Source organism: Protopterus annectens, chromosome 11.part0, assembly GCF_019279795.1.
Source record: "Protopterus annectens isolate FY-2018-M chromosome 11.part0, PAN1.0, whole genome shotgun sequence".
Lineage (NCBI taxonomy): Eukaryota > Metazoa > Chordata > Ceratodontiformes > Protopteridae > Protopterus > Protopterus annectens.
This window is the reverse complement of record NC_056745.1, coordinates 1,114,618,779-1,114,641,412: the sequence shown is the minus strand read 5'-3', so window position 1 is coordinate 1,114,641,412 and position 22,634 is coordinate 1,114,618,779. Positions and strand designations below refer to the sequence as shown.

Here is a 22,634-nt window from a genome sequence, read left to right as displayed (position 1 = left end):
AGTGCAGGAGAGCTTTCACCCCTGCAAGAGCATTTGTTTTTGTAGTGTCATACTTAGGCAGTTTACATTGAAAGATAGTATGTTAGTTTATATAAATGATTAAGAATATATCCTGTATGTATGGAAGCATTTCATTCATCAAGGTGCATTCAACTGACTTAATGAATTCACCTACGCAAACTGACACAGCAACATGTTGGAACCTGGGAATGGACATTAAGGGATCTTTCTGCTGAGCAGTACCCATATCACTGCTATATATGGCAGATGGTGCAGAGGTTAAGATTGCAAGCTGTAGCTCCTATAGTACAGGGTTTGATTCCCACAGTCCTTGTTTGCGTACTGTGTGACCTTGAGTAACTTAACCAGATACTGCTCCCAGGTCACCCTTAAAAAGGGGCTATTTGTCCAGTGGTCATACCTGGTTAATAAATGATTATTAACGCTAATTAGACTTGTAGACTTCTTTATGTGGTTGGGGTTGGTACAGTGGATAAGGTGTTAACCTTAGAAACATAAGGTGCAGAGTTTGATTCTTACCTCTGAAAGGGAAATTGGCTAGGTTTAAAATGCCCCACAAGGGCAGCTAGCATACTACTGGGTACACAATCATTGAACAACATACTAAAAGACTTGTTTCTCCTTTGAAACATGTTAGCATTTTGTTGATGGATTTTGAAGAGAAAAAAATTCATTGACTTGTAGTGAGGCTCAACAGATCTGCATCATGATTTAATAATGTAGAGCCATATAATCATTGTAGTTTTGAGGTTTCAACTAGCAGTTAATGAAATGTATACAAAACTTAAACATCCCTCCAGTGTTGCCCGTACTTGACTGACTGCTGTACCGTTACTGCACTATAAACTGCTCATTTATATTGTCTGTAGCTATTACAGTTACTGCATCCAGATCCATTGAGTTAGACTACTCAATGTTGATTGTTTTTATTGACTAGGTAGAAACCACATTAGCCTACTGGATGAAGCTATTTAGTTGAATTTGCCACTGTTACTGATCTCCTTATTAACCCTACATAGTCTGTCACTTTTACAGTTCTTTTTTTCATATTGCGACTACTACAGTAGTCACAGCTCATTATCATATATCTGGTTTTATTGATCTTATCTGATCCTTATCTATTACAGTCAGTTGTGTTTCTATCTTTTGTTTTGTACTCCCTCTCATTGAATCTAGTACAACTGTCTACTCCGATGTAGCGAATCACAGTCAGCTGTTTAGTTTCGGTGTAGTAGTTTAGTGTAGTAACTATCACACGTAACTGAAAAAAACTCTTTATTGTTAACTCACAACGATTCCAGGTGATGAATTTACTTAACTTGGAGGCTACCTTCTCACCTCAGAACACATTTGGTAGGCACAACACATATACACATACAGCACAGAGCACTACTACTAAACAACGTATGCTGAGGTTGTTAAGAGAACACTGCCTAAGCTTCCCAGGTTAGACTAAGAAATCTCAGATGTTAGTACACACAGTAACACACACATCTTCACCCTTCACACCCACTCCCAAGACACAAGACAGAGACCAAGGGGGTCACAAGCAGACTCCAAGATATGGGATTTCATCAAAGATTGGTAATCAAACATTTAGTAATAGGTGACTGTATTGTAAAACATACAAACATCATGTTCACCAGACTGGCCAAGAATAAGGTCAAAGTTGGCTGTCTTTCTGGAGCCAGGATATAACAGGGGTTCTTAGATCTCTTCATCCAGACAATTACGATTATGACATGAACGTGGTCCATTTGGGGTGAACGCCTTTAGACACTCAACCCAGTGGGACAAGGTGAAAGGTATGATGCTATAACGCCATGTGTGGCAGGAAAGACACTGGTCTTGACTGGTATTTTGCCATCAGCTAGAATAATGCTGAGATTCAAATACAAGATAATTGGTTTCAATAGTTGACTATGTAGTTGGTGTCATTCTAGGGGGGGATCATGTGTCAGCTTGGGATGAGATGGCTGACAAGTCTTCCTGCTATGCCAGAGATGGCCTTTACCTCTCTTACCAAGGCTTTAGCATTCTGTCTGAAGCTTTTGCTGTCCCATAGTGCCTTTTTAGTCACAGTCCATCTGATGGACATTGCAACTTAATAAATTCTAATTTGGAACACATTAATGCAGCTCTACTCAATGTCAGGAGTCTTAACAAAAAATGACCCAACTTGAGGCTTTCCTACAACTTGAGCACATTCATATATGTATAGTTACAGAAACATGGCTTGAGAGCAATGAAATCACTCCCTCTATTCCTGGGTATAATTCCTGTCAGGTTTTCAGACCCACTGGCAATTGTGGAGGATCATCAGCATTTGTCAAGGATATCATCACCTCATGACAGATTCCCAGTCACCAGAAACAAGACTAATTACCACTTCATAGCAAGCTGTAGAACACCTTCTATGACCCTTCTGAGCATAACTGTCTTGACACATTTCTGAAATTCCCATTAAACCCAAGACCTTTCTACTAGGGGACTTACACTATCCATCAATAAACTGACTGACCTACAGAGTAATTGGTGGGCATGCCCATTGTTTCCTTGACATTATGAATGCTAACTTTTTTCACAAATAGTTAACTATCTTGCTAGAGGAGCCCTAATATCCTGGATCTAGTCCTCACAAGTATGTGCACCTCTTGCACATCTTATGCATCATCATGTCTTGTTAAATCAGACTATAGTTTAGTCACCTTTTCCTTTAAAACTGATGGTACTTCCCCTGTATATACAAATGTGTTTAGAGACTTCTCAAAAGCAAACCTTCAGTTACTTGATGACTTAAATAAATTCTGCTGTAATCCACCTCCAAAGGATCCTATTGCTGATGCTGCTATATATGCCTCTAACATTTACTCCCATTTAAATTGTTGTATTAATAAGGCAGTCCCTATCTGACACAAATATAATGAAAATTTTAAAAACAAACCCCTGTGGTGGAATACCTGTATAAATAAATTATAACAAGAGAAATAAACTGCTTAATGCATGTAACAGATCTCATTCTACCTTTAAGTGCACACTTAAGCAAATGAACAAAGAGCTTCAGGAAACCATTAGGAAGCTCAAAGCAGCGAATGAACTTAATTAAAATGGCTACTAAAACCAAAAATAACTGCAACTCTTTATGTCAGGAAGTTAAGAATCAATACCCAACAGTGTTCAGAGCTAGTCCAAAATAATACTAAACTTTCTGATCCAAAGAAAGTAGCTATTATCCTGGATCTAGGATTGTTGAACGAAACTTCAACATCCCGAATCCACAATAACCGAACACACTTTAACAAAAGCACTTTCATCGAAAAAGCACTTTCGTTAAAGTGTATTACAAAATCTACTTTTATGCAGGGGGGTAAGCCCCCTTGCACCCCTCATGTGGGGGGGGATGTGCCCCCCACACCCCCCCTACTTTAATATTCTCACTCCGAGGTCATACTACATTGGGGAAAAGGGAATTTTCCCTTATCCACACCGTAGTGCAACTGGCACAATGAGCAAGTGCTGCTTTGGTCAACAGCACTTTTGGTTAAGTATGTTTGTTGATTTCTGCTTCATCAAAAAGTGCCGTCTGGGATCAGTACGGATCCCATTATCCTAAAAAATTTAGTACAGATTTTATTCCACTCACAGTTATAGCTGTCCCACATGTTTCACAATTCCGGCCACCTCATTTTACTATATAACAAGTTCCCTCAGCCCTTTCAGAACCTGACAATACTTTTTTATGGGCCCAGACAACATACCAGGTTGCCTGATTATCAATGCCAAATATGGCCTTTCTGAACACTGACTTAAACTCTTTAATCTAAGCATCACCACTGGTTGCATTCCTGAAGCCTGGATAACAGCTACTGTAATGCCATTACACAACGGTGGCCTAACCATGGACCCTGGTGCTATAGATCCATTAGTGGCACTAGCCTAATATGCAAGTAATGATGCAACAATTGCATGGCAAATTCCATTGCTGTTCATAAAGTTTGCAGATTCCATTGCTGAAATATTCTCTATTATCGGACACTAACAGTCCTAGAATATTGTGTATATTAAAACATTTGTTTCGGTTTTTCAGTGGTTACATGCAGAGTACCAAAGTTCTTGATGTGGGCATTCAGTAGCTTTGAATGAACATCTAAAAAAAATAAATAAATAAATAAAATGTGAAACCTTTTTCTAAGATGTGTATTAGCACAGCATAAATATACTCTAAGCCATACCTTTTCATGCAATTTCCAAAGCTATAAATGTGGATTTGGTGGCAGTTTACTGATTGCTTGACATTCATTAAACATCTTTATTTCTCTTTCTGCAATGCGATGCATATTAGTGTATAAGTCATAAGATCTTGATAAATGTTTCATCTTGGATATAATAGGATGAGCTTGATGATAATATTTTGGTTTTACATAGCAGTCTTTTGAAATGTGTGATTCAAGACCTCTGAAAATACACAAATGCATCTAGAGATTCATATAGTCTTCTGGAATGTGCTAGTCTTAACTTTGGCTCAGTTACTTTAGGCTGTTGTTTAGAAACATGTTAATGCACTTGTGACAAAATTACATGTATGGCAATCCAGTGGTTAATTTGTCCAGTAGGCAGTGATGCACTGTGCATATCATCTAAAATTAACAATCTGAATCGACAAAGACACACCGATAGCCAAACTCCACCATAAAATCAGGTTAAAATTAAGCACTTTTGCAGACTAAGCTGCTTCATCAGAATACAGTATTTAAAAGAAATGCCTGATTAACTTTTATATAAAACTACAAACCATTAATTGATCACATGACCTTATACATCCTTCCCTTAAATGTATTCTTGTTTTCTTTTCTTTTTTCGTTTTTCTTTTTTAGATTTAGGAATATTTCAGTGTACATATACATGTATACACACAGACACACACACACACACACACACACACACACACACACACACACACATATATATATATATATATATATATATATGTCTCCTTCAGAATTTTAAAGCTTAAAACTTTGAAATTCATATGATCAAAGTTTTTAAACTTCGAAATCCTGAACAGAGATCACCATACAGCATGGAATGGGATATTTCCCTTTCCTTGCTGTAGTGCAATCTCAGAGTTGGTATATTTAATTAGCGGGGGTGTGGGTGGTGCAGGGGGGCTTGCCCCCCTGCAAAAACATGTTTTGTGGGATTCACTATACAATCTCGAAATACTGAAATATCGAATTTCAGTATCTCGAGACTGTATAGCCCAAAATCCACATAACCGAAAACCCACAACTGTGAAAATCAAAATCGCGACCATACATGTACACACACCACCACACAAACAAACACACATACACCTACCTAACTACATTACAAGAACAAAACAACACACACAAACACAACATAACATACAAACACACCTAACCTACCTATAAGCAGGGGGGAAGCCCCCCAGCACCTCCCATGTGGTGGGCTGCATCCCCCCACACCCCTGCTACTTATATATACTAATGCCAAGGTCGCACTAAACACACAAAGGCATAAAACCCACCACTACCCACACCCACACACATTAAAACCCATACCCAATACTCTTACGAAAATACCACTTACCTGAATCCCCAGCTAAATTCACACTCCGCACAACACGTCATAAACGTGACACCACAACAGTGGATTCGACATTTCCACATTTGATATAGTGCAGTTTCATGTAACAGACTTTTGACTATACAGTCTCAAGATACTGAAATTCAATATTTCAGTATTTCGAGATTGTATAGTGAATCCGTTTTGTGATGTGTTGACTGCATTTTTTGGGAGGGTTTCTTAATTTTCAGATTCCAAGATTCTTATATGCCTTTATATTGTATATGCATTGAGTAAGTCTAAATAAATGAGTGGATGTTTGTTTAGGGGAAGGATGTATAAGGTCATGTGATCAATTGATGGTTTGTAGCTTTGTATAAAAGTTCAACAGGCATTTATTTTAAATATTGTATTCTGATGAAGCAGCTTAGTCTGTGAAAGCGCTTAATAACTTTCATTAAACCTGATTTTATGGTGGAGTTTGGCTATCGGTGTGTCTTTGTCGATTCAGATTATTGAATTTGTGTTTTGGTTTTAAGACGCACTTCAACTGGCTTGGTTTGCAGTATTTGTTATCTAAAATTAACACTTGTCAAGTATATCCAAGTCTATACATTTTTCTCAAACAAGTGACACACCTAGTGCATCAAAATACAGATGACCCTCTTCAGGTTTGAAAAATCTAGGCTTGGCATCTGCTAAAACATAAATAGTAGCTGTTTATTTCCTCAACACATTACATTTATCAAATTTTAGTTTTATGCTTCGAAATCACTTTCTCTGGGTTCACATTTTCAGAATGGGTATGCTTTACCTTTTCCCCCACTAAATGAATTTTATTAGGCAACTCCTCCAAACCAAGTTAGGGCCAACAGCATTTAAATTTTCAATACAAGATCAGTACATTGCAAAAATATGTTGTTGATTTCTCATGTTCTACTAACTAGTTAGGGTTGCACTACTCCAGTCTCCTGTCTTTATTTATGCCTCATGTAGGTTAACTTTTGACTGACATAAGCTTTGTATATTATTGCAAAGGAAATATTTACTTTGTATAGATTCATAGGTTCATAGATTAGTACTAGGCTAACTGCCCTTGTGGGCCATTTTAAGCCTAGCCAATTATCCCTTGTGATACAAACCCTGCACCTTGTGTTTGTAAGGCAAACACCTTAACCATTAGGCCGCCCTCCCAACCCATACCCTGTACTTTCCTCTGTAGCAAAAGTATGTGGGCAGTCATTGCAAAACTTCATTTTAGCACTTTTGACATAGATGTTTTGTAAAACTTTATTCTCTTCATTGTTTGTTATATGGGTACAATAACCATAATATGTTTGCATGTTTACATTTACACTGAGTAGTTCTGTCCTGTTTACCCATACACCTATAACAAGCTTCACCTTCGCTACAGCCCATAGTCGTGGGACTAGTCTGTGTACTATGCTGTTCTTTTACTTAGTCAAATACCATTCTCGGCTATTCATCTTTAAAATTGTATATATCTGTGTTTCAGCTTCTTCTGCCAAAGTATTACTTAAGTTATTTTCAAATGGTAAGCTACTTTGTGATCTATGAATTCAAAATGTATTTCACATACAGTCTCTTGGCATCTACTGTAATGCCTTCCTCTAGTATCAGGCAATACAAACAACTGAATCACAACACCATTTTGTCTTGCCAGTATCTGGCCTTGTGCTGTACTCTGTTCTGAAGAAAGGCAAAGCAGGTTAGCCCTGGACCAAAGATTTTATATCTTATGCAAAGTCCTAACAGCTATCATTTCCTTTTATTTATACCTCTTTAGGCTGAAGTAAGTTCTGGATTATTTAAATTTTGAAACCTCAGTGGCAATTAAAATGGAGGTGTTGCATAATAAATCTAAAGTCCAAATTTTGTAAAATAATTTAACAACTTCAATAAACTAAACTTCAAGATAACAATGGTAGTGGCAATGCCACTGCCTATCACTTTGTAGCTGAGAAACATAAAATTAATTAAAAAATAAAACATCATCATCAGTAAGTTACAAAATACTTTATAGCAACTGTGCTTTGTCTTTTAAAACAGGTGCCAATGAAGAATGTTCGTTGATACCTAGTGGGTAAATAGCTCCTAATTTAACTTGCCATCTAACTTCACTGTTACAAATCCTATTGCCCTAGTCCCCTCCCCTGGGGTCCTTATAAATGATTTCTAAAATCACAAACTTAAGTTTAGATTGTCCAGTGTAAGTCAATGTGTGCTTATAAAGGGAATTGTTGGAATTTTTGTTTTCAATGGCGTATAAGTGTTCGTAGATCTGCTTACGTAATGCTCTCTCAGTTTTACCAACATAAAACCGTTGATGCCCTTGACATACACACACACACACACACACACACACACACACACACACACACACATATATATATATATATATATATATATATATATATATATTAGTCCCCTACTGCTACAATTGCCATTAACCAGATGGACCCTAGTCTGAAATTTCCTCACCATAATTGATGTTATAAGGACCCCAGGGGAGGGGACTGAGGCAATAGGATTTGTAACAGTGAGGTTAGATGGCAACCTAAATTAGGAGCTATTTACCCACCGGGTATCACCCAGGTTTTATTTTTTAAATTAATTTTATATTGTATACTGTAAAAATTTGTTATGTATGTATTTAATGGGTTAAAGAGTGTTCATTGGAGATTGCTTAATCAACACTAGTTGATTTTAATTTATTGTGTTAAATAGGGGTGTTATTTAAACAGTCACAATGGTGAAGCACTTAGATTTGATAAAGTCCATGATCTACATGGACGAAAGCGCTCACCATTTATTGTTGCTATTCATTGGACTACGTACTAGTTTTTGTTGCCATTTGTTGGACTACGTTTTGGGAATAAATACTTATTTTATTACACTGCACTGTGAACTTTTACATCTCCAGGGTGCTGTGGCTGATTTTGACCAGGGTGGAGAGTTGTTTTTTAATAACTAAAACACTAATCCAAATTATTTTTCCTGTAATCTTGAGATAGTCTCAGAGCCTCAAAATTATTACTCCTCTGTGATTTTATATGTACTAAAAGACTGTATACATATTAAGTAAAGTGAGCCATAATATAGATGGCACTATTTTTACATGGCTGCAAATAGTCCATAGTTTGTGAAAATCTGCTGTCTGTCTGAGAAAGCATTATCTGTTGCTTTGTATAAACATGCTGGTAAGCTTTACATACCTGCAGAGCTGGATCATGGTCAAATGAGGCCTGAGGCAGGGTAAAGTAACAGCACCCCTCTCTCTCTGTCTCTCCAGTTACCATAAAACTATCCAAACCTGTCAGTGTGATACTATTTTCTTCTTTACTTCTACAATAATTACAGATATTTGGATTTAAACTAAAACTTGTATTTCACATTTTATATCACAAACACTGATGGCCATTTGCTAAACAAAAACCAATACAGACTCGTAATTAAAACAGACTTGGCTTGAGCAACATTAAACCTCTCTGTCCTTAAAATTGACATTAATTGAAACCGCATTGAAACCCACGTTCATAGAAAATGCATTTAGCCAGTAGTGGATTAAGTGTACCTTTGGGCTGTTTTCAAACCACACGGCCTCTGCACAGATTTTTAGGTCCATGCATAAATGCAGATATTCTTTGCTTTGCCTTCCTGATTGTATTAAATTATATTCTTTGTTTAATACTATACCACTTGTTAGACTGTGTTTTAAATTAGTAGTTTTGAACATTTTTCAGTAAGCAGTGAAACAAAATATATGAACCAATAATGACAATGCTACCCATTTCATAATATTTCAAGCATAAAAGGCCACTTAATCTGCTATCGTTATAATCCACCAATAGCAGTCAGTATGCACAATTTCTGAAGTAAAAGTCATGTGAATAATTCTACATTAAAGATATATGTAACTAGTGTAGAGGTTGCTGCTGACAAACAACTTTGCATTTCAGCACTTCATCTACAAAGTCATTGTCTGCTGACCCTGGAGAATAAATTGCCTGTGTTATATTTAAAAAATGGTGTGCTGGTGATATGCAATAGGAAATGTTGGCAAACTGACATCAGGTTCATAGTTACTAGGCATGTCATCCAAAGGAGAACTCGCTCAAGAATGTAGTGACCCCCCCATCCCTTTATGGTGCACAACAGTGAGAGTCAATTTACCTGGTGTGGGAAAAGAACTCACAGCCTTCTTCACTAAAAGCAAGTGTGCTACCTGTTGCCCCACTGACACTGACCACCATAACTTTGAAACTCTGTGACTGACATTGACAGACTGTAATCCTTAGTGATTTACAAAAACAAAACAAAACAAAGAAATACATTTAAGGACACCTGGCAGTTAGTGTGGAGGTTTAATGCAGTTTCTTGCCAATAGTCAAGGTTCAGGTTTTGACTTTGAGCAAAGTCACTTAACTAGCCAATCTCCCTAACTGAGGAATTTCACAGGCATAGCCGGCCTTAGGCACAGGCCAACTAGGCAGCCGCCTATGGCACCAGTCTAGTAGGGGTGCATTTCCAGTATTTATTTGGTGTAGGTACTCCAGGATGGGGGCACCAGGTGGTGTGGTGGGGGGGCACCTTGGAACCCTTTTGCCTAGGGCACCAGTTGACCTAAGGCCGCTCCTGTTCACAGGTATATATACACACACACACACACACACACACACACACACACACACACACACACACACACACACACACACACACACACACACACACACACCTTGCTACACTGGCATTTCACACACCACCACACAGACAGCTTGTTGCATTCACTGCTTTGTTTCAGCTCCTGGTTGCTGGACAGTCTCTTTCTTGGCTCTACATCTCTACCACAAATTTCCATTTGTTAGCTCTGATATCCCACCCTGCCTAAATCAAGCCTGTGGTTTATGTTATGACATTTGTCCTAATGCTGAGGTTTCTGGGGCTTGCTGTTCTTTTCAAAAGTCTCCCGCGAGGTCCTAAAGCCCTACTGCATTTACAGATGTCTTTGGTCTTATGTTATCTGCAGAAAATTTTTATTTTTTTTATCCCCCTCCCCAGCCAACTCAGGTAATAAGCAGCTGCTGAGGCCACCTAGTGCTGGATCTGGCTGTGCATACCTGATGAAATAATGGGAAATTATTCTACTCAGTGTGATGGTCACATTACAGAGCACTGGTCTACTAGTTTAGGGAGGTAGTAGCCATTTCGCAGACATTATTTCAGCTTCAAAAGCATAACCTTTGTAGTTGTAGACTAGTTCTTAGGTCACATAAGTCAATTAACATGGATTCAGGCTCTGAGCTGTAAATGAACTGCTTCCTGCAGTCAAGCGTACAGAGTTTGATTCTTTCACCTTTATTTGCCTACTCTATGACTTTGAATAAGTTACTTAACCAGGCAGCATTCCCCGGTTGACCCTTGAAAGGGACACCATACCCAAAGAGCTTACTCTTTAACAAGTTAATAAAATAAAAATAAGGTTTTGTGTAGTTTAATTTCTGGCATCTTTCCTGATTGTGACAAACACTCTAGAATCCTGCAGAATAACACTAAGAAAAAATATGATTTTTTTTTCTACAAGCAATTCTGTACACTTGAAATATTTCCTCAGCAAACACAACATTATTTAACTGCATTAACTGAAAAGTCATAAAAAAACACAAGTGTCTCAACGTGTATTTATTTAACTCAGTAAGCGAACTGCTTCAACTATCCTTTTCATTCTCAATGCAGACAAATGCCATATAAACATAAACTCAACTGTGACGTTTTCCTTTTAAAGACTGGTTCTTTGTGTTTGCCCAATAGTTTCCACAATGGTCTCGGATTCCTCTTTGGCCATGCATAGGATAAAAAGGTTATCAAAAAAAAATTTTTTTTTTAATATTAAATTTTTAATTAATATTAATTTTTTAAAAAATAATAACTTATTTTTCATATCTAGCTATCTTCAGTTGAAACAGCCTCGCATTTTGAGACACTTCAAAATCAGAGTGCTGGTTAACATGGTGTAGGAGAGGAAACCTTTTTGGTATGGCAATATTAAAATCCATCCTCTGACCAAGATTGGCTCTACTTTACAATGACAGTGAATTAATGATAGAAATTTGCTTGAGTAGAGCTGTGTGTTAAGTATGTGTTGTGGTGACATAGATTGTTATTTTTTTTATAAGCTCACCGAACCTATTGATGGACTGTTATGTGGTAATATTTAGATAACTTTGTAATGAAAATGAGGCGTTTATAAAGGTTTAATGTTAGTTTGGAGCAGATTCTCATAAAGATGTGAGTATTCAATATCTGAGGATGCAGAACAGCATTGTTTTCTTATAAGACTGATTTTGACTATGGCACTCTTGTGAATATTTTTTTTTCTTTCAGTTCAGTGAGCAGACCACACCTGGAACTGTATACCAGTCGTTTGGTGGTGTTGGGAGGAACCTAGCAGGTAATTTCTAACGAGCAGTAAGAAAGACAGAGGTGTGTGTGTGTGTGTGTGTGTGTGTGTGTGTGTGTGTGTGTGTGTGTGTCCGAAAGTACAGATAGCTTACTTTGCCTTCAACTGTAAAGCATACAGATTATCAGGAGACATATTTAACTGGATGGTTCACTGCAAAGACCCAGTTTAAACTTTGGTGAAAACATCATATATAATGTATGCCTATGTTTAAGTGACTGTTCATCAAACCATGAAATTCAACTTAATCAGGTACCATTGTATCCAAATATATACATCAGCTTCCAATCCATTGAAAAGACAATGCTTTGCAGGGGGCAAATACCCCTTCACACCTCCATGTGGATGAGCTATACCCCCAACACCCTAGCTCTACACATAGTGACTCCATGATTGCATAACTGTGTGGATAAGGGAAAATGTACCAGCTGACACTATTACAATAGCACAGCCACAGAAACTACTGCTATTCCATTTAAGCACTTCCCACATGCAGCCTCCCTGAACACCCTGCCCTCCCCCAAAACACATGCAACATGAACATCTAACAGTGCAAGCACCCTATATTCATAAATACACTCTTAACTCTTAGTGGAAATTAACATTAACATTAGACTGTTTGAATTATGTACCCAAACATGAACTACTTCAGACGCACCCATATTTATGGGGCATAATGAAATGAAGTATTTAGGAGCATGGGTTAAAATTATTCTAGTGTGGCAGCTAAGGATATGTGGGAAGAGACTAAACAAAAGTTAATTTGAAGTAAATCCACATAAAACCATAATTAATTATTGCCTCCTACCTGCAACCAAGAAATAATCTACCTATCGTTGAACGTCTTCTATCTTGGGCATCCTCTACTTTCAACCAAGAAACTATAGTGCTAGGTGATTTCAACTTGGGACTAGCTATCCTGTTCATATGATAACCCCCTCCAATTTTATAAATTTTTTCAATTTCACCCAAACTATAAAATTCCCCACTAGAATCGCACAGAATCTATTCTAGACTGGATACTAACCAATAAGCCCAACTTTGCCCAACAGGGTGGGTGCCTCTCTTATTCTCTCAGTGATCACCCCCCTACCTTTCTTCTAGGTAGACACATTCACTCCCCCTGTAATGTCATTTTCAAACACATACGCAACAAAATAAAATTTTCCCCTACCATCTTAAATTCCCTACTTCAAAACTGCAACTTGTCACTTCTAAAATCACTCCAGCTAGACCACGCTGTACAATATTTTAATAATACCTTTCTCAACATCCTTAATAACCTTGTTCCAACAAGAAAAATTCACTCCAAAGCCAAAAAACTACCTTGGATAACAAAAGATGCCAAATCCCATATTAAACAAAGGGATAGAGCCTGGACTGCTTATCAAACCTCCAAAACCTCAGAAAACGTCACCTCTTACAAACAACTAAGAAGCAAATATTGTCTGACAAAAAATTGTATTTTCTAGCTAGTCAGCAAAAACACATAAATAACCCACAAAAAGTTTGGCAAAACCTTAACTGCCTCCTCAGCCCTGGCAAAACCTGTGCCCCTGCACCATCTACAACAAATAGAACTGAATGTATAGCTTCCCAATTTAACTCTCATTTCATCACAACTATCACCTCACTTTTAAACAACAAATCTAAACAACCCCTTACAGTGCCAACCTCTACTCACTCTAAACCCAACTACTTCTCTTTTAAAGCCATACAAACCTCTTATATCAAAAAACTCCTATCAAAACTAAAACCTACCTGTCTAGCAGCTGACCAACTCCCTTATGAGTTGACTCATTCACTCCAATGGAGTTCAGGAAGTTTGGACTGTAACTTCCAATGGGTGGAGCCTCTAAGCCTTTTGACAGAATCAAATTATGTCTGCACATTTCAAAGAAATGTTCATAGATCTGGAACCATAGGGGTTATGAAAGAAGTATAAATGGCTAACCCTTGACCACAAACTATTTTTATAGCGGTAGTATTCTTAAACTGAATTTTATGTCACAGTAAACACAGTTACTATTATGTTTGTAAAATTTTGTAAACCACTTACAATATCTCAGCAACCACTCAAGTTACACATATACTATCAGCAAATTTTATTTATCTAGCTGAGAGCTTTCATATGAGGATATGGAGCTGTGTTAGTTGGTTGTTGAGATATTCAGAAAAATGGGAAAACTATATCGATATAAACTAATATCATAAAAATCTCTTTATCTGCACTAGACAGAGGTCAAATATTAACGCAGTAGAGTTTGCCAGTGTATAAGCCTTAAGATGAAATATTTTAAAGCCTTGTAAATAGCATGGTTATGGAATTATTGATGGAAATATGAAACAATGATATTTGACTCCTAGAGGTGTCAGTAGGAGTTAACTGCAGATTCACCTGGAAGTGTCACTTGGATGTAATGAGTTAAAAACTGCTGGAAGCTCCATCACCTATCCCGTATCTATCCTAATCAATTGTTCCATCACAGAACAATATATCCCCATATTATGGAAAATATCCCATATCATTCCCCCTCCACAAGGGAGGCCCATCTAAAGATCTCGCTAATTATTGGCGCATTGCCATTCTCTCACCCCTAGCCAAAATCTTAGAGAAATGTATCCATAAGCAGCTCCTAGACCACCTCACTACAAATAACCTCTTATCTAGTTCACAGCACGGCTTCCGTCCAAAACACAGTACCTCCACAGCCCTCATAAGTTTCAGTAACTACATCAACCTCCTCAAAAACAATGGACAAATAGTCTTTACTATATTCCTTGATATGTCCAATGCTTTTGATACGGTATGCTACCAACTACTACTCAACACTCTAGCCTCCTTCAACCTCAACTCTACAGCTCTCAACCAGTTCTTTAGCTACCTTAATAATTGACAACAGGCAACTAAATTGGATAATAAACTCTCCACACTCCTCCCAGTCTCTGTTGGGGTTCCTCAGGGTTCCATCCTTGGCCCTCTCCTTTTTATTATATTCCCAAATAGTCTAAACACTTCCACTAAATCCGTTTGTATCATTCAAAATGATGATGATGATGCTACTCTTATTTGCTCTGCTCCCAAACCCCAAGAACTCCAAGATAAACTGCAAAAGTAATTTCTAGATATTGAAAATTACCTAAATGAACTTCAGCTCATCCGAAACCCAAACAGAACAAAATTAATGATCTTCTCTAACAGGAAATACAAAGCAAAACCACCTCCTCTCTCCAGCTACTCCACTAATGGCACTATAATAGAACCAGTTAACCAAACAAAACTACTTGGTGTCACGATAGACGACAACCTAATATTCAATAAACACCTATCACTCACAGTTAAGAAAGTTCACATCAACCTGGTGCTCCATATAGGGCCAAACCTTACCTTACTCAAAATGCCAGACTAGCCATAGCCATATCCCACCTCCTATCTACTCTCTACTGTTCTCAACTTTTTACTAACCTGCACAAGTCTGATTTACATCTACTCAATTCCTGCTATAACAAAATAGCAAAATTTGCTGCTAAGATACCCAACAGGACCCATCATTGCCTTGCTCTTCAAAAATTACACTGGCTTGAATATCCCAATCTGTTATTGCTCAAGCAGCTCCCCACTGCCCACTCCATTATCCACAAACCTGAAAACTGCCCTGCACTCTCCAACCTAGTGCACATAAATACTAAACCCAGGACCCTTCGATCATCCCATAAACTTATACTTCTTCTTCTTTTGGCTTTTTCCCGGTTAAGGGTTGCCACAGCAGATCACCTGTCCACTCATGACTGGCAGTGGAATTTTACGGTGCCGAGTTGCCAGCCCGTCGCCCAACCTTCCACAGAAGGCACACACATGCATGCAGTCACGCCTAGGGCCAATTCAGAGTGTCCAATCCACCTACAGCATGTCTTTGGGATGTGGGAGGAAACTGGAGCACCCGGAGGAAACCCACGCAACCAGAGGGAGGACATGCAGACTGCGCACAGAAGGAACCCCAGCTGAGGATCGAACCGACAAACCTCTTGCTGTGAGGTGGCAACACTAACCGCCGGAACACCGTGGCCACTAAACTTCTACTCAAGGTTACAATGTCCCATAATTACTTTGGTGACTCTCTATTCTCCTTCAAAGTAGACAAACAGTGAAACCTATTACCCCAGATTATCTTAAAAAACACAGATCATCACAGCTTCAAAAAACTCCTAAAGGAATACATTACTCAATAATGGCTATGCTCCTGTAATACTCCTGGCTAGTTTCTCATGCCTTCGATCAAATGATTTTTATTCTGCTATCTTCTTGTCTTACTTCTACCAAATGAAAATACCACAATGGTTTTTGGTTATATATCTAATGAGTTTCATATTACTGTCTGTAGTAAGGCTTAAGAAATGTAATGTTTTCTGTTTTACATTCCCTTTTTGTAAATTGTGATTGTTGGCAACTGTCAAACTTTTTGTATATTGTTTGTAAATCTTTTAAAATGTTTTGTAATCTTTTTGTACTGTTGTTATGGAGCTTATCTCCCCGGGTCTCAGCTGAAAATGGGCAACTTGCCCAGCCGGACTCTACCCGGTTAACAAATGTAAAATAAAATAAATAAATACAAAAACTGAGAAAAATGGAAACTTTTGTTATATGGATATGGATAGTAAGATGCATGCAGTTAAAATGTTTTTAGTCCCTTTATTCTTATACACCGGTCATGCATATTTTAGAACCATGGCTTAAAAATAATTCTAGTTTGGCAGCTAAAGATATGTGGCAAGAGACTAAACAAAAGTTAATACAAAAACTGAGAAAATGGAAGCTTTGTTATATGGATATGGATAGTAAGATACAAGCCGTTAAAATGTTTTAGTCCCTTTATTCTTATACACAGATCAGGCATATTTTTATCAACCAGCGGAGAAGTTGTGGGTAGCAATTAACAAGGAGCTGAAGGACTTTATCTGGGAGGGGAAGACAGCACGAGTCAAGTGAGATAAGCTGATTCTTCTAGCAGAACAGGGCGGATTGGGACTACCCAATTTGAAGGGATATTTCAGAGCTACACAGTTAAGACTCCTATACATCACACAAGCATAAGACTTAAATTCAATGTGGAAAGGGATGTTCATGAAATAGAGAGAAGCTCAAGAAACAAGGAGAGACTGGGATTTTGGATACAGGCATTTAAGGAGAATAAGAACATTATATCCATAAAGTAGCAGAAAGTATTCTAAGAACTAAATCAGCACAGGCATGGAAAAAGGAGATTCTATCAATAGGGATTACTGCAATTTGGGATACAGACAATAGGCAAGAGGGGGCTGGAATTTATTGGAGAAAACTGGCAAAGGAACCAAGGTATTGGGAGCAAATAACTAGAGAGGGAAAAATGATAGAATGGGAAGATGCCAAGAATTTATTTGGATTGCATGTTAGAGATTGCCTTCCCTATCAGGAATTGATATCCATGTATAGGCAAAGAGAAAGAAATAGGAACAGAAGACCAGCACTGGTAGAGTTTTCAATAGACTCTAGAACAGAAGTTACCATTAAAAAAGGAATAATTAGTAGAGCATATAAAATATTGCATGATAACTATAAGAACCAATCAGAAAAGGTTAGAAAGGATTGGGAAGTGAGATTGGATAAGCAATTCACAAAGAAACAATGGGAGGATATATGTATTTCTCCCAAATATACAACAAAATCTAGAAACGTTAGGATTTTTGCCTGGAAATGTTTACTTGGGGTATAAAAATATCTATGTAGACTCCAGATAATTCTTCCTCCAGCAGACAGCAAATGTTGGAGGTGTAAAGGGGAAGAAAGAAGTAATTGGGAGCATATTTTCTTGGAGTGGGGTGAGTTGGAGGACTTTAAGGATTCCCTGTGGGATGCACTGTTAGAGATGCTGGTTGGGCAGATTGGTCTGATGAGGGACATGATTTTTCTAAGCTATGATACAGAGATACAGAATCGGCATTGCCTAGACATGGTAAGGCTTTGCTGTGTCTAATAATGGTGGCTGCCAAAAAAGCAATTACTAGAAAATGGAAATCAAAATATAAACCACCTATACTGGAAGTAGTGAATATAGTAACAGAGATAAAACAACTGGAACTGAGATATTTAGAAAAAGGTAGGAGCGAACTACATAGGAAAAAATGGAATTGTGGGAACAATGCATACAAGGGAGGAATGAGGTTTAAAAGGCAGCAGGACTTAAATGAGCTATGTAATGTTTGAGTGAGAAAGATTGGGTAGATTATAAGTGACATATAATGTTTTCAACCAGAAGTGTCAGTATGGTTTGTGATGTAAAATGCTTACAACTAAGATAGTGCTGGTGTGGTTTGTTTTCGTTTATGTAAATGTATGATTACCTATGTAGTAAGTGATGGTTTAATAAAGATGTTACTTGTTTAAAAAAAGTCAGGAATTGAATAATTTATGTAATATTGCTTAGGTTATATGAGATATAGCAATATTTGTGAAGTATAATGTTTATGTTAATATAGTTTGATTACTTTTATATGAATGTAAACTTGTCTTTGTCACAAGTGATAATTCAATAAAGGTGTTTGGAAAAAAATATTAAACTGTTTGACAAGTACAAGACTCAGCAAACTTGATCCGACAAAATGGGGATTTGATTGAAAAGTATTCTGTGAGGTGGTGGTAATCCTAATTAAACATAAAGATGCATAGTGTGGCATAGTGGGGGTTACTGTGGCCACTGAACTAGGGGAATACAATGCTGTGTGGGATCATGTGACATGACTTCTAGGTGCAGAGGGTGTGTCAGGCAGAGAGTGGGACACCATAGAAATAAATTAGTAAAAGATAGTTATGTTTTTTAAGGGCTGTTAGTTACCCAAGATATGAGATTTCTTGTTTTTGAAAGTTCTGAATGAAGGAAGAAGCAACAAGAAAGTAAAGTCTAAGAATCTGAGTTTTGGATGTTACCCTGTAGTTGTAGCTTTGTTTTTCTTTCTGTTTATATGGTCAAGAGAAAACTGACACCTGGTGTAATTACCATTAGAGTTTTCCCAGAAATACTAATTTGTATGTATCTAACAAACAAACAAAATAAAAATCATGTCTGGGAAGGTGGACTTGTATTTTGTGAAGAACACCTACTTAAGTAGGGTACTTACTGAGGTGAAACTCTGTTTCTCTTATACACTTATCTTGTCCAGTAAATCATCTGTTAAATGGTATTATTTAATTAGCCACAAATCATCCGTTAAATGGTGTTATTTAATTAGTCATGTTTACCAGGTACTTGATACGCTACAAAAGTGTGATTTCATCACAATAATGAAAGCTGATAAAGGTAGTAGTGTTGTTATGATGGATAATGAACATCATGTGGTTAAACTTAATGAACATTTATCAGACTCAAGTTGTTACCAGGTGAACAGACATCAAGTTCTTGATAGTATCAAGTTTTTTATTGACAGTTTATTAGATCTTTTTACCAGGGTTATATTGTTTTTTCATTGTTTGAATTTTTAAGGTGGAACCACCAAAGTTATTTATTATTATTTATTTATTTTATTTTGTTTTGCATTTGTTTTTTTTTCCATGGAGGGGAGGAGAATTTTCTTTTTTCCGAGTGAGAAAAGTTCAACAGAGTTAATGATGAGTTGATACAAAAATTAGGTACAATTACTAAGCTTAGCAAGCTGTACAAGGGCTGGCTTCTGAGATTACAAGTAATATACAATTATAACAGACGTACTTTATATATGTACATAGTATAATGTATGTTGTATAGGAGTTATACATAATACTTTAGAGTTATTTACAAGCTACAATATACTAGCTAATTATTTTAGTTTTTAGTATTTTATAGCTAGGTTAATTTTTAGTTTGAGAGAGCAAGGATAGCCTTGTTGTGACTTGGAAGACTTGATGTTTCTACTATTTTTTTGTTTTAGAGAAGTTATGTTGTTGTTATGTTATTAGTTTGGTATTTATATTTACCAGTGAGTTTGGCAAAATGGCAGCGTCTACTAGAGGTTGGGTTGAGATTTGGTTGTTTGTTTGAGTCTGCTGCCTGAGAAGAGGCAGCTTATAGGGAGTAGGGAGTCGTAAGTTTTTAGTGCTGGGGTATTCTCAGGGTGTTTTAAAGATTTTGCCTCTCTATGAGTTGGGACTGGTGAAGAAGGTGGGAATTTCTATCCATCCAAGCTTTTTCAGGTTAGTACAGTGGTGTGTTCTGTGTTAGTTAGGAAGCATATTTGGTATCCCTAGACTCCATAAAAGATAGGGATCCACCTTTTTAGCTGATAGTTGCTGATGATCATTGTAAGTTTATTTAGATATGGCTCTAAATCCTGTTGTACAACATACACAGTTTTATTTTAAAGATTCATGGGTTTCTTTAGATGCACATAAAGATTATATAAGTTTATTGGTTCAGAAACATTTCTTATGACTATAGATGCAACTCTGTACATTTCTTTTGTACAAGACACAGGCATTGACTATGTTAGTAATTATATGATCTTTTTAATAAGACTATTAACATTTGTTTATTTTTGCATTTAGTACTTTCTAACAATTTCTTAGCATTTTATTTATATTTGTTTTCTAAACAAATCTTTCACCAACTAAAATATGAGAATAGATGCTAGAATGGCAGATAGCCATTCATTTCACCCTGTCTTATTTACAGTGTCTGCGGTGGTGGTGCTGCGGTAGCGTTGTCGCCTCACAGCAAGACGTTGTCCTGTTCGATTCTCAGCTAGAGCATCTTCTGTGTGGAGACTTGAGTGAATGGGCGTATCTTCGTTGAAGGTTGTGCGTCAGAGCTGGCAACTCGGCACGTAAAAATCTACTGCCAATCATTAGCAGACCGGAGTTCCGCTGTGGCGACCCCTAACCGGGAAAAGCCGAAAGACACAACATTTTTGTTGGATTATTTCTGTTATTCCTCATTTTGCTGCACTGCTTAATTTTTATTAGTCCCTGTAAATAAATTATGTTTGTACTGCAAACTGGTGTCTAGATAATATTTCTGTAGATGGAACTTAAATTGCCTTCAAGGATCCTTGAAGGAGAAAAGCCAAGGTACCAGATGTCTGTTGGTGCAAATAAAGTTACTTGATTTAACCACTGCTGTTTTTGGTGTGTTTTTATTTGATATTGTGATTTTAGTCGGTGGGCTGATTTGTTTTTCCTAAACTTTCTCCATCTGGTCTATAGTCCATTGAATGCTTCTGTGGATTCCCTCTCTCCCATGCATTTCAGCAGTCCATTGCATGGGTCAACAGTCTTCTCTGTGAAGATATACTTTTGTAACTCCAAGGAGTTATCAGTCCCAGCAGTCTGCTGTCTATGGCCGCTTGACCCTGTTGGTCCTTGCTGTTAAGGAGTTTCCCTTCATATCTTTCTCATATAAGCCTTTTTAATTCTTCAATATCCCCTTGCAGCTCATAATGAGCTCTCAACAGCTCTTCCCTTTGTTCACTGGGTTAACTAGACTTACCTTAGCCTTCCCAAGACTCAGCTTGTCCCATGTCTAGTGATAATGAGGAGATCGAGGTTACTGGTACATGCTGCTGTTGAGTGTGCTGTAAGGCCTGCCATCCAACAGCAGCCTTGTAAGCTCTAAAATTACTGCTTTTAGGAGATGCGGGCATGTTTCTACTCCTGTGCAGCCACCAGTCATGCAGTATGCTATGGCTACATGGTGTTTCATGGACTTTCAGTGCTGGTGTTACAGCAAGCTAAGACTGCCTTTCTCACACAAGGGTGGGCAAGCTAGCATCAGCCTTTCATTCCCATCCTCCCCCAATTTGTCCCTCCAGCACCTGTGTTACTAGTCAAACAAAGGTCATCTGGGGCAGAGTTTGGGCATTATAGCACTGTTCTATTGGTCTTAGGATTCCTTAGATAGTCTTTTACAGTTGTATCATGCCTTCTTATACATTATGGTCTTAGGAGAGAAGATGTCTATCTGTTTGAGCCTATAGTTATATTCTTTCATCTCCACCCCACCCATCTTTCCTGTACCTTTCATTTCTATTCTTTCTAGCAGTATGATATGTGTTTCATTGTAAAGACTCCTGGAACAGCACACAGTACTCAGTGTGTCCTAAAGGGGGCCCACTGCAATCTGATTATTACTTTGTTCTGGAGTCCATGCCATTGAAGATGGACCCCAGCATTCTGATTGCCACTGACCTCTCACTGTGCTCCTTGAGGTATAATCCAGATATGATTAATACCCCCAGATACTTTTTCCTTATGAGTTGCCATTCTCCCAACTGGTATTTAACACTCGGATTGTTGTGGCCCAGGTGCTGTACTTTGTTTTTGTCTACACTGACCCTCAGCTGTCACCTTTCTGCTCACTCGGTCAGCCTTTCCAAACCCTTCCTTAGATCATGCCCCCCATCCTCCACTGCTCACTTGTCTTTTTATCATTACTTAACAAACTTTAACAGAGTGTCTTCAAGAGCTTTTTAGCTGTAGCTGAGTTTAAATCTGTATTTCAGTAGACCGAATTGTTGGCAAACTACAAAATGAAATATTTGAAATGAT

General features: G+C 37.7%; 1 protein-coding gene across 1 annotated transcript in view; it reads left to right on the top strand.

Moving 5' to 3' along the window:
* The window catches only part of LOC122815724 (pseudouridine-metabolizing bifunctional protein C1861.05-like), an 871,888-nt gene that overhangs the window by 247,612 nt on the left and 601,642 nt on the right, over positions 1-22,634 (top strand). Inside the window, exon 11 of the mRNA XM_044088476.1 lies at positions 12,010-12,076. Within this exon, the coding sequence (XP_043944411.1) occupies positions 12,010-12,076 (67 nt within the window). The remainder of the gene's footprint in view (positions 1-12,009; positions 12,077-22,634) is intronic.